At 32.1% G+C, this 12,747-nt stretch overlaps 1 protein-coding gene across 1 annotated transcript; it reads left to right on the forward strand.

Moving 5' to 3' along the window:
• Positions 1-1,403: 1,403 nt before the first annotated feature.
• Positions 1,404-8,918, forward strand: LOC120268423 (calmodulin-binding protein 25-like). Its single transcript, XM_039275842.1, has 3 exons — positions 1,404-1,493; positions 4,953-5,027; positions 8,172-8,918. The coding sequence occupies exons 1-3, from the start codon at positions 1,404-1,406 to the stop codon at positions 8,814-8,816; spliced, it is 810 nt and encodes a 269-aa protein (XP_039131776.1). The 3' UTR covers positions 8,817-8,918.
• Positions 8,919-12,747: the final 3,829 nt, after the last annotated feature.

Below are 12,747 nucleotides of genomic sequence, written 5' to 3' on the forward strand. Positions count from 1 at the left end.
TATTATTTGTTCATTTTATTAAAAAAAAATACGCCAAAGAGTAGTTAAAGTGACTTGATGTCACCTTTCTTGATTTGTTTGTTCATTCAAACTTGAACGAAAAAAATACTAGTTGCTCATTTTCTTCACTTTATTTAAAAATCACTTCAGTAATTTTATTAAAAAATATGGGTGATATAAGTAAGCTAGTATTTGCCTACTTTCTCTGACTATCCTAAGAATCCTATCTCTACTGGAAACCTAGTGGAACTTCCGATCACTTCAAGAGTGCAAGTTTTTTGAGTAATGCTATATCAAGCGAACCAGTCACACGAACTAGACCCTAGCACAACTGATGTAGGTGGTGACGTGTGCGTTCTCTCTCATTATAAATTTAAAAAAAGAATGAGAACGACTTTTAGTTATCTCTATCACGTGGCTCTCTCTTTCTCTCTCCTGTCTTGTTCTCTCTCCTCATTATTGATGGTTCACACTCAACCGTTTCCATTTCCCTCCTTTGTCTTCTTCCTGCGTTCTGTCTTGGGTTTCAATTTCCCTCTATGCTTTTCAATCCTTCATTTTCTCAAGTAGTGGTATGTTGGTTTGATAGTAAGATGAACAAGAGTTTCCTTTGATTATCTGGTCACTAAGCATGTACATAACGACTCACTGATGGTTTTAAGCTAAGGCATTGATCGAATCTATTGATTGATGGCAAGGCTTATAAATTGGTATTTTGTTTAATTTTATTGCATATCTGGAACTGTGACACTGTCTTAACGCTCAAAGTTTACAGGCAGACAAAAGATACACCTAGCGACAAACTCCTATGTTCCTTTCATTACGGTATTTCCGAACAAGTTCCTGGATGACAAGCCTAAAGGTTATCTAGAACTTCAGCACATCAAATATCGTTAGTCTGAATGCCATGAAATCATCTGAAATTTCTCCTTATACACCCAATCTTGTATTTTCTTGTAATAATATCTGAGCAGTAGCAGCAACATCACATCTTGGAGAAGTTGGGCTTGCGTTTTTTGAGCTTGGAGAGCACAGCTTCCTCCAGTTCCCGCGACCTCAACATCCCGGCATTCCACGTGGCCACGTAGTCCAACCCATTCTCAACCGCCATGTCTTTGCTCTTCATTATCACCGCCTTCGTCTCCATCAACGTCAGCGCCGGCTTCGCAGCTAGCTCTGAACACCACCACCCACAAATCTCTTTCATCTTCTCTATTTTTTTTCTATTAAAAATTGAAAATTTAAGAATTCAAATCACGATGCACGTAAATGACAAGATTACCCTTGGCGGAGCGAAGATGCCCTCGTCCCATCTTTGTCGGGCTCGGCGAAAACCCCGAAATGAGCCCCATCGCCTTTTGCCTCGCCCGGCCGGACACCTTTTGCCCGTGAGCGCGAGATCCATGGCGTTCTGCCGGGCCGACGATCTTGGGAAGCCGCTGCAGTGTTCCGAGATCCGCGACCAGTCCCACATCCACCTCTTTGACCGCAAAGTGAGCTGGTGATGTGGTAGCTAGGAACCGAGAGAAGGGAGAACGAGGCGAGAGAGAGAGGCGGGAACCGAGGAGGGGTGCCCTCTTTGATCGGGGGCGCAGCGAGAAGGAAGCGGGCGACGCGGTCGGGGATCGGTGGTGTAGGATAGTCGTCGGTGGAGCTGGTGATGTGGTAGCTGGGAACCGAGAGGGGAGAACGAGGCAGGAGGGAGAAAGAGAGAGCCACGTGATAGAGATAACTCAAAAGTCGTTTCTCATTCTTTTTAAATTAAAAATAATAATAATGAGGAGAGAGAACCAGCCACGTCACCACCAGCCACACTCGGTTAGTGTGGGCTGGTTTCGTAGACTGGTTCGCTTGATATAGCATTATTCTTTTTTTTTACTTTTACTTTTATTTTTATTGTATTTTTTTTTTTACCATTTTTAATCATTTTAGATATGTGTGTGTCTAAAATAATGTTAGCCCATCATCATCTACGGAAGTTATTTTGTATCTCAAAGTAGGGACAATAAGTACTAAATAAACAAGCAACTTCATGAGGTCACCCCAATGGTCCACCCTTCACCACTTGTTATAATCTCTTTTAGTTGTTATTTTCATGTATTTATGTGGGTGCATAGTCATATCTGATTTTATTCCTTCACTCTATGTAATAAAACCATTTATATATTTATAGTAATTATTGAAATTCTAGAAATATAGGATTTTTTGTTCTCGGTTCACAACATCTTGGGAATATTATTTGTTTGGAAAAATTGGTTATAAACAGCTCAAAAATCTTATAATTGCATATTTAGCCTAAAAACATAATTATATATATATATCCCTGAAAAATGTACGTAATTACAGATATGCCCATACTATTAAATTCCGTTAACAGAAGTTAATCAAACTTTATTAATTATGGTTATAACTTAGATTAAGATATACAAAAGGTCCAAAATGATTTTTGTACAACTTCATTTACAATAAAAAAAACTTTTCAAGGGAATATATACAAAAGGTATAATGATCATTTTATATATCTATTGTTCATTAATGGATAATTTTCAACTAATTTAAACCCAAGGGGTATTACATAATTATATGTATTATTCAAGGATATGTATGCAATAATTTTTATTCAGGAGTAAAGATGTAATTTCAAATTATTCAGGGGGTACACCTGCAAAACTAGCTACAAGTCAATGACCAAGTGGAATGAGAATTAAAAAGGAATGAGAATTGGTTACATTTTGAAAAAAATAAATAAATAAAGTAATTATCATCTACACCTCTAATTCTCTGTTTGTGGAAGTGCAAGAGTACAATTTTATGGTTATCATTATACATCCGAATTAATCCTAAACCCTTAACCCTAACCCTAACCCTAACCCTAACCCTAACCCATCCAATTCCCTGCTTGTGCATGTGCAAGTGTACAATTGTATGGTTATTATACATCCTAATCATATCCCTAACCCAATTTCTAACCTATCATATTTTAGGTGAAACAAAATTCATTTTCAAGGCAATCAACTTGTATTTGAAATTAAAATAAATTGTTTTCCTCCGTAATAATAATTTTGTAATAGTACCCTAATGAAGTTGATCTAACAAGTTTTTAATGGAAAAAATAGCGAAAAAGTGGATGACATTATAAATGAACTCCATCTAATCACTTGCCATAACAACTCTATGCATGTCTTGACATGTATTTGTCCTCTCATTTATGTTTGAAATTTTCAACTCCATTGCACTTGTACAACCAATACAATATTTTTAAGGGAAAATTACTGTTTACCCCTCGATAATTTCAAAACTTCCCAAACAGCCCCTGTGAGTTTTGCATACCTCAGACAACCCTTCTTTTATTGTTTCACTTCCTTTTTACCCCCTGCATTATGAAATTCCATCATTGCCCTTAAACCTTTTTGCATACATTTTTTTCATTCTTTTTTGCATTCCTTTTTGCATGTACTCATTTCTTAAACAGAGAGCTCATTTTTTTAAACAGAGAACTCATTTCTTAAAAAGAGAGTTCATTTCTTAAACAGAGAGTTCATTTCTTAAACAGAAACCTCATTTTTTAAACAAAAAACTCATTTCTTAAACAGAAAACTCATTTCTTAAACAGAAACCTTATTTTTTTAAACATAAAACTCATTTTTTTAAACAAAAAAACATTAATATTTAAACAGAAAAAACAAATATTTACGTGATAAATTAATCCCGGATATAAAAAACCAATTAATCTTGACCACTCGTACATATTTAAATAGAAACAACGATATTTAAGCACTTTTTTTAAACGTAAACGCAATATATTAAACGAAACATCGATAGTTAAACAAAGACAAACAAGCATATAAACAGAGAACTCATTTCTTAAGCAGAGCTTATTTTTTTAAACAAAGACCTCATTTTTTTAAACAGAAACTTCATTGAGTAGGGATATTGAGTATCTCATCGTCGCTGATCTCGCTCGAACGCTTGAGTGCTGAGCTCCAGATCTGGCGAGCGATCTCGAGGTGGCATGCTGCGTAGGGGTCTTAAAGGAGAAATCTTTATCAGGGCGCTGGCGATCCGGTTGGCGACGTTCCTCGGCGGTCGGAGTGGTGAGGTCTTCGGTGGCGACGTTGGATAAGACGGGTGAACCTGAACGGAACCATTCTCGATCGCGGAGACCGCAACATGGATAGCAATAGGGTTAGGGTTAGGGATCATTCCGGGGTTTCGATCCATGGGCGCCTAAGTCGGTGACGGAACGGAGGGAGGAAGCGGCGACCGATGAGGGTTCGATCTCGCCCGTCTTCGTCTTCGTCTTCATCGCCTTCCCCAGCCGTCGACCTCATCTCTTTTCATCTTCTTCGTCGCCGACCTGGGAAGACCGCATGCTCCTCGTCGTCGAGCGAAGGCATCGAAAGGTTGCACTCAGTACATATTTAAATAGAAACAACGATATTTAAGCACTTTTTTTAAACGTAAAACGCTAATATATTAAGCGAAACATCGATAGTTAAACAAAGACAAACAAGCATATAAAGCAGAGAACTCATTTCTTAAACAGAGAACTCATTTCTTAAAGCGAGAGCTTATTTTTAAACAGAGACCTCATTGAGTAGGGACATTGAGTATCTCATCGTCACCGATCTCGCGAACACTTGAGTCGTCGAGCTCGGATCCGGCGAGCAATCTCAAGGTGGCCTCGCTCGTGTGGGGTCTTAAAGGAGAAATTTTTATCGGCGTTGGCGATCCGGTTGGCGACGTTCCTCGGCGGTCGGAGTGGTAAGGTCTTCGGTGGCGACGTCGGATAAGACGCAGGCTAAACTTGAACGGAACCATTCTCGATCGCGGAGACCGCAACATGGATAGCAATAGGGTTAGGGTTAGGGATCATTCCGGGGTTTGGATCCATGGTGCCTAAGTCGGTGACAGGAACGGAGGGAGGAAGCGGCGTCGATGAGGGTTCGATCTCGCCGTCTTCGTCTTCGTCTTCATCGTCTTCCCTGTCGTCGACCTCATCTCTTTCATCTTCTTCGTCGTCGACCTCGGGGAAGACCGCATGCTCCTCGTCGTCGAGCGAAGGCATCGAAAGGTTGCACCTTTTTCTCTGAACTTGAAATCCCATTTTTCATGCAACGTGACTGTGATTGTGAGCCGCATGCCTGTCTCATCGTGCCCAAATAGCTATGATAAAGAGATTTTTGGGGTGATAAATACACCACAAAAAACTCATTTTTTTAAACAGAGACCTCATTTTTTTAAACAAAAACCTATTTCTTAAACAGAAAACTCATTTCTTAAACAGAGACCTCATTTTTTTAAACAGAAACCTCATTTCTTAAACAGAAAACTCATTTCTTAAACAAAAAACTCATTTTTTTAAAACAAAAAAACTCATTTTTTTAATAGAAAACTCATTTTTTTAAACAGGAAACTAATTTTTTTAAACAGTAACCTCATACCCTCATATTTTTAAATAGAGCTTCATTTTTAAATAGAAACTCATCAGCACCCTAAGGCGATTATACTCAAACCCCGTCACACTTGCACAACTTCCCACGCAGGACAATTTTCAGTCCAAAAAAATTCCAAATTAACTCTATCAATCACTATTAGATGTTTGGGGGTTTAAAAAAATCATCAGATTCAAAGGGAAGGGGTTTTTGAGGAGTGCAAAACTAACGGGGTGTTTTTGGCAATATTGCAAACTTATAAGGTGTTTTTGGCAATTTCCACTATTTTTAATGCACTTTGTGAATAAATAATAATATAAACTTAATGACAATGCACCAAAGTATGGAAAAGCAGGAAAACTTCATAGTAACCCTCATAACATTTATTTTTAATTTAAATGGGAAAAAATTAGACATTATAAAATCAAAATTTTTTTTAAAAAAAATAAAAGCTAAATGTTTTTTATTGTAAATGATTTTTGTCTAAATTTTAGAAAATACAATAGCGGTACATAGTCACAAACCAAAAATTTATGATGATGGAAAAGTAAATAAAAAAAGGAGGTCTATTTTTAATTAGGCTTTCCTTGTCTCACCCAAGGTAGTTTAGAATCTTGACTTTAAGAAAAATGTTAAAGAATAAAAAAAAACTTTGATAATAAAAAATAATTTTAAATATCAAATTGTGAATTTTTAAATATCAAATTGTGAAATTTCACAATTTGATGCAGACAAACATATACGTGTATATATATAATATATTTCAAAATACACCGATTTGGAAACATTAATTTATAACAAAATCTGGTACCAAATTGACTTTCGTTGCCAAACAAAAAGGATAACAATTTGTTTGCAAGAAAAAAAACTGTAATAAAAACTATTTAAAAATAATATTTTCCAAATAATTAAAAAAAAGAGTTAATTTGAAATTACAAATTTTAAGAGTAAAAAGAAATAGAAAAAAGAAAAAAAAAAATAGTACAAACAACAAATTGGAGCAACATATACCTAATTTTTTTTAAAAAAAAATCAAACACTTATACCAAGAGAATAGTAAGCACTCCCTCTATCATTTTTATTTGTTGGAGGTTTTTTTAATCTATTTAGAAATTTATGAAATATTATTTATTTGATTTTTTTTTATATTTAATATATTTATAAAATTTTTAATAAATTATATTCAACTGTATATTTTTAAAGTTATATTTTAAATAAAAGTAATATTGAAAAGTTGATATGATTTTATAAATTTTATATTAATAACTAATTTTAATCTATTTTATTAATTTATGACATTTAATTAAAATAAATAAGTAAAAAGGACAGAAGAGGATAATTTTAAATCTGAATTATTATGTACATAAAAAAACATGATTAAAAAAAAATAATATATATATATACTGTTTTATATAACTCCAATTCTTCATCCGAATTGATATAAAACTCGTGCTTCTAGAAAACCAATGGATTTAAGATTAAAAAAAAACCAACCATTTCTAAATTATTGAGAATAACAGGGTTGTTTTCAAAAAGTAGATGAAGTTGTGATTCCCAAGAAACAAAGACAGGACAGGTGCCACGTCAGAAGTAAATCCTGGTCGTTGATTTCCCATCTTGATCATCAAGAGAAAATGAACGGTCATACTCTCCTACAAGTGGATGTAAACTTAAATTAAAATCACCCATCCCTTTCAGAGTCAAATTTTACATTTTAATATTTACAAAATTACTAATAGAAAACAGAAAAAAATTCCAAATTTATTAATTAAAATGTTTTTAAAAGAATATTATTAATTTATTCTTATTTAATTGTACAGGATAAACCTGGTTAAGGCCTTACGTGTGGACCCCTCTGACGACGCGTCTTGACCTTCACCGTCACCCTTTTATTTTCAATAATTTAATTAATAAATTTAAAGTTTTTTTTCCATGGACACCCCTGGATAACCAAATAATTCAATACCTTGATGCTTTTAAAGAACAGGGCTATTTTATGATAATTATTATAAAACTGAGATGTGGCTCGACCTCATCCGTTGGATTGCTTTGATTAATAACTTTTAAAACAAAAGGTATGAATTTTTTAAAATAATTATCAATTTATCTCTAAATTATATAATAAAAAATAATAAAATTTATAAACTAATAGTTAAAAATGAGTCACGTTTTAGTTTTATTGTAGTTACTATAGAACCGAGTCAACCAGATCAAGATTCATATTTTTTAAACTTCCAAATCATAAAAATTATGCTTTGTATAGTAACAAAAAATTCACTATAAATTATATTATCTGTACACAGTAAAAAAAAAATTTAAGCAGTCTGTGTGCAAAATTCTGAATTTTAGAATATATATATATATATATATATAAATTATTAGTAGGGTTACAAATGAGATTTAAAAAAAAAAAAAACTTTTTAATAAAACACGTGTACTCACAAAATAGATAATTCACAGGGGTATACACGCAAAAAAGCACCAAATTAAATAAGAAAAGCTTCTTATCGGATCTTAACCAGAACCATCCAACCCGACACAAAGCCGCGGGTTATCGGGTACGGACCAGACTTGCCACGTGGCCCGATAAACGCGCTTTCTCGGGCTTGCGTTTATCGGGCTCCCACTTCCCGTCTAATTAAATCCCTTCTTAATTTCCCTTTATAAATAAAACCCCTCAAAACTCTTCTTTCCCTCACCTCCCCCTTCACTTACACACCATATTCCTCGTAACTCCACTTCCTTGTTCCTTCCCTGAGGAACTCATCCACTTCCGGGAATCAGACTTACAAACTCCATCTGATGGCTGAGAATTGTTTGGGCCTCGAATCATGGGCCTGGATCCCCAACTCCTTCGCTTTCGAAACCGAAGTTGTGACTAAAGCCCTCCAAGTCTCCCTCTCCGACGACTCCTCCGGCTCAAGCCCACCACCTCCGCTTCACCTACTCCCCCGACCCGACCCGTTACTGCACGGATCTGGATCCGAAACCCCCCAGCGCACCCGAAACCCGCCAGGCCTTCAAACGGGTCGGATCACAAAGCGTAAGTCACGTGCTTCCCGTCGCCCCACAACCACGTTCATCACCGCTGACCCGGCTAATTTCCGGGCTATGGTTCAGCAGGTCACCGGAGCCCGGTTCGGACCGGATGATGGACCGGTTTTTTGTAAACCTGAACCGGTTCGTGCTGGATTGGACCGGGTTGGGTTTGGGTCTACTGCTGCGCAGTTGACTTGCTTGCCTACGCTTGATACTTCTTCGGCTTTTTTGTTGGACCGGGTTGGAGTTGTTGGACCGGATGGTTCGAATGGACCGGTTTGTGGGTTTGAGTATGAGCCGGTTTTGAGTTTCCCGACTTTGGACTCCTGGGCGGCCATGTGATATTATTTGGATGGAACTCTAGAAATGACTCTTTTAATTTGGACCGTTGGATGATGATCGGACGGTTGTGGTGTAAGCCAGGTGTTGCAGCGGGTGACATTTTCTCTTGTGCTTCGGTTGTAGATTTTTTTAATGAATTATGAATTTCTCTTTATTTTATTTTCTTTTTGTTTCAATGGTTGTAGTTTTAACTTTAGCAGCATTATATATTTTCTTTAAAAAAATTATGTATTTTTTTTTTTGGGAATTGTGAGTAAAATGAATGCAATGTTCTCTCAAGAGACAAAATGAACTATGATGAGTTGGGTTGTACAAAATTAAAATAATGCTCAAGTAAAGAAAATAAAAAATAAATGCACTATTATCTAGATTGAATCTTGGGAGGACCCATGCCATGCAAATTTCTTTTTCTTTTTCTTTTTTAAATACAAAAAGATAAGAAAAGAGTCAACATTGTCAACTAGTGTACGTATATATATATATAATTTATTTATTTATTTAAATGTTTTAAGTGAAGATCTTGTTAAGTGGGGAGTACTTGCTCAATGCTCACTTAAATATTTTTTTATTTAAAAAAATAATAATTTGGCGACCAGAGATTTTGAAACAAATCCAATATCTTCCTCTTTAACAAATTTAATATATATATTTTTAATTTTAAAACAACTTTACAACAGTTTTTGACCAACTTTATTGATCATGCATGGGGGAGAGTATGGCTGATGTATCAAGGCAAATGATATCTTTTTTTTTTTTAATATATATTTAGAAAATATATCTTTTATTCTGTTCATGCAATCTAGATGGATGTTTTTAGCATAAATATAAGCATGAAACTTCCATATTTTATCTTCCCAATATTTTTGTTTTTAGATGAGCTACATTGACCCCCATCAAGGAATAGATAATATTCAATTATTTATTTTGATAGTTAAATTAAAAATTGTTTTATCATTTAAACTGAATTCAAACATTGTTCCTCCATGTGATGTCATTGGTGATGCATGAGCACCTTCATTTATTATTTATTTATTTATTTATTTATTTATTATTATTATTATTATTATTGACTAAATTGACGTGGATGTTTTTAATTTATGAGTTCATGTGGTGGGGAGATATTATTTGACATTGGGTTAAAGAAAAGCATTAATATTCGTTTAAATTTTTATACTTGCACGAAAGTGATTCAATTTGCATTATGAGGTCATTCATTATAAGACAAAAATATTTACTATTGTAAGTCATGGGATGATGATGATTATTTTTGCAATATTTTAGAGATTAAAATATTTTTTTAAATCATAACCAAACTATATTAGAAAATAAATTAATTATAACGATTTATAGTGAATTTTTTTGGTGTAATAAATAATGCATGCATTCAATTCATTAAAAAAAAAAATCACATAGTGGTGTTTATAAGTGGCCTTTTCACTCTCATCTGCATCAAAATTATTATTTTTAAACTCAATATATATCATGATAAGATAAAAGAAATGTATAATTATTAATAAAAACAATTGTTTTTATTGTCTCTTAGTTAATGTGTTCATTGTGATGATCATTACTTTCTTAACATTTAACCAAGATTTGTTTATATTATTCACTCTAGTAAAAATAACCTTCTTCGGAAAATTAATTAATAAAATTTTTGAAATTGTTAGAATATTTTGATCATATTTATATATTATTAAAATTATAAAAAACAGCTAGACTCATTATATTAGGTGTTTTTTTTACACATATAAAAATTCAAACTCAAAATCAATTACTTAAACATCTTAAATTTGTGTCACTTTGATCAATTAGTGATAAAAAAATTATTCTATTAATTCTAAGGATTTTTTTTATACATATAAGAATAGACAAATCAAGGTTCAATTAATCCTGTATTTTTGAGGTTTTTCTTTTGTTATTTTCTTTAGGATAGTATCTTATATAATAATAATAATAATAATAATTTACTAAAGATAAATATTAATAAAATAAATGTTAAATCATACTTAAAAAAAAAAGTCTTGTTGGTTGGCAATGCAGCTGGTAGCACATGGTCCCATGAATATGACCCACATAAAGATGTATTTAATTATTGATAGTGAAACAAGTTTATGATAAGGATTATAAATGTGTTGTGATGTGTTGTGCAATGGTTTTGTCATCCTCTTCAAAGTCAAACAAAGAGGGCACACAAAAATATATATTATATAATATATAACACATATAACACTCTCCTTTCCTACCTTTTATTATTTATTATTTATTATTTTTGAAGATGCTTTTTTATTAACTATTTTATTATTTGTATCTTTCTCATAGGACAGCGGTGGTTGACTTGGAGTCTTTTATGCTGACGTGTCCGTTGACTCATAATAGCAACTAAGTTTTTCTTAATGGGTTTTTATCCTGCCTACCAAAATAAATGATTAATTTTCCCTGTAGACTTTTTCAGAGGAAGTTTTTTTAATGTAAATTTTTCTATAAATTGAGAGAAAAATAAACATTTAAATAGCCTGATTTGTATTCTTTTTCATATAAAAATCCCTATCCAATATAACTTGTTATAGAATTTAATATTTTTTTAAATATTAAAATAATAAAAATAAATAGATATAGACTTGAGAAAAAAAAACACTTATTTTTAAAATTTTTAAAAATATACAAAAAAAAATATTATATTCGTTTTTGAGAACATATAAAATAAAAATTATTAAAAAAAAAAATTGATTCCACATCAGTTTAAACTGATAAATTTCAAATTTGTATTTATATTCCTTTTTTTTTATTAAGGTGTTTTTATGTGGAATAATGGGTGATGTAGTATTGACGTAATGCTTACGTCATGAGTTTTACTAATTGGCTGTGCTTCTAGAATTATGATCCGCTGGTTTTGGCTTTTTGGATTGTAATTAATTTTTGGTAAATTGGGATTGTTTGGTTTTGGAATGATAAGTGTTTTGTTTCAATGGAATCTTTTGGGTTCTTTCATTTATTTATTTATTTTTTTTAAATTTTGATTTGGGAAAAAAATTGAAATATTATACTTTTTAATTGATTAATTAATTTATTTATTATTAATATTTTTGGTCATTACAATGGAATGTATAGGTTTAAACTAAATTTGAGGAGGTATTAAAGATATTTTCCGGCATACATTCTAAGTATTTTGGATTAAGATAATTAAAATGTTACTATTTTAATATTTGTTTAAAAAATATATATATAATTGAGAAAGTCAAACTATAATGGAATCTTATATTTTGTGCCTCTAGAATGTTTTCAATTCTTCAACGAAATCTTTTCCGTTCTCAAAATTTGAATGTTCTAATTTTTTATTTTTGATTTGGGAGTAATTTAAAATATTTTGATGTTTGATTGATTGATTTATTTATTTATTATCATTATTATTATCTTTTTGGTCATTGTACCAACTTTTTAGGAGGCACAGTTTTAAACTTGAGAAAGGTAGTGAAAATTATTTTTCGGGTGAATTACTGGTATTTGATTTATATATATATATATATTATTTCAGACTAAGATAATTCTAAACGTGTGTATTTTAATATTTGTTTTACAAAAGTAAAATTGAGAAAGTCAAACTACATGATTTTTTTCCCACCATTTAGAATATATATATATATATATATATTATTTATTAGCAAATCGGTATGATTATATATTGATTATGTTTGATAAATAGCTAAACCTTTACCTAAAAAGTTTAATCTAAAATTATTTATGAATAACAAATAAAATTTCTCTTAATATGAAAATAAATATATAAATAATTTCTTGTATTCAAAGTATTTTGGATAAGTATGGATGACATTCAAAATAAGAAAAACGAAATTAGAAAATTCACTTATTTAATCAACTTTTAAATATTTATTTATTAAAATTTTCAATATATATATATATATATATGAGGGTA

This window comes from Dioscorea cayenensis, chromosome 9 (genome assembly GCF_009730915.1).
Source record: "Dioscorea cayenensis subsp. rotundata cultivar TDr96_F1 chromosome 9, TDr96_F1_v2_PseudoChromosome.rev07_lg8_w22 25.fasta, whole genome shotgun sequence".
NCBI classification, from domain to species: Eukaryota; Viridiplantae; Streptophyta; class Magnoliopsida; order Dioscoreales; family Dioscoreaceae; genus Dioscorea; species Dioscorea cayenensis.

Coding starts and splice junctions, on each gene's coding strand:
- LOC120268423 (XM_039275842.1), top strand. CDS start 1,404: ATGGCGTTCTGCCGGGCCGACGATCTTGGGAAGCCGCTGCAGTGTTCC. Junction 1,494..4,952: donor TCCACCTCTTTGACCGCAAA/GTGAGCTGGTGA, acceptor GAGGGTTCGATC/TCGCCGTCTTCGTCTTCGTC. Junction 5,028..8,171: donor CATCTTCTTCGTCGTCGACC/TCGGGGAAGACC, acceptor TCCTCGTAACTC/CACTTCCTTGTTCCTTCCCT.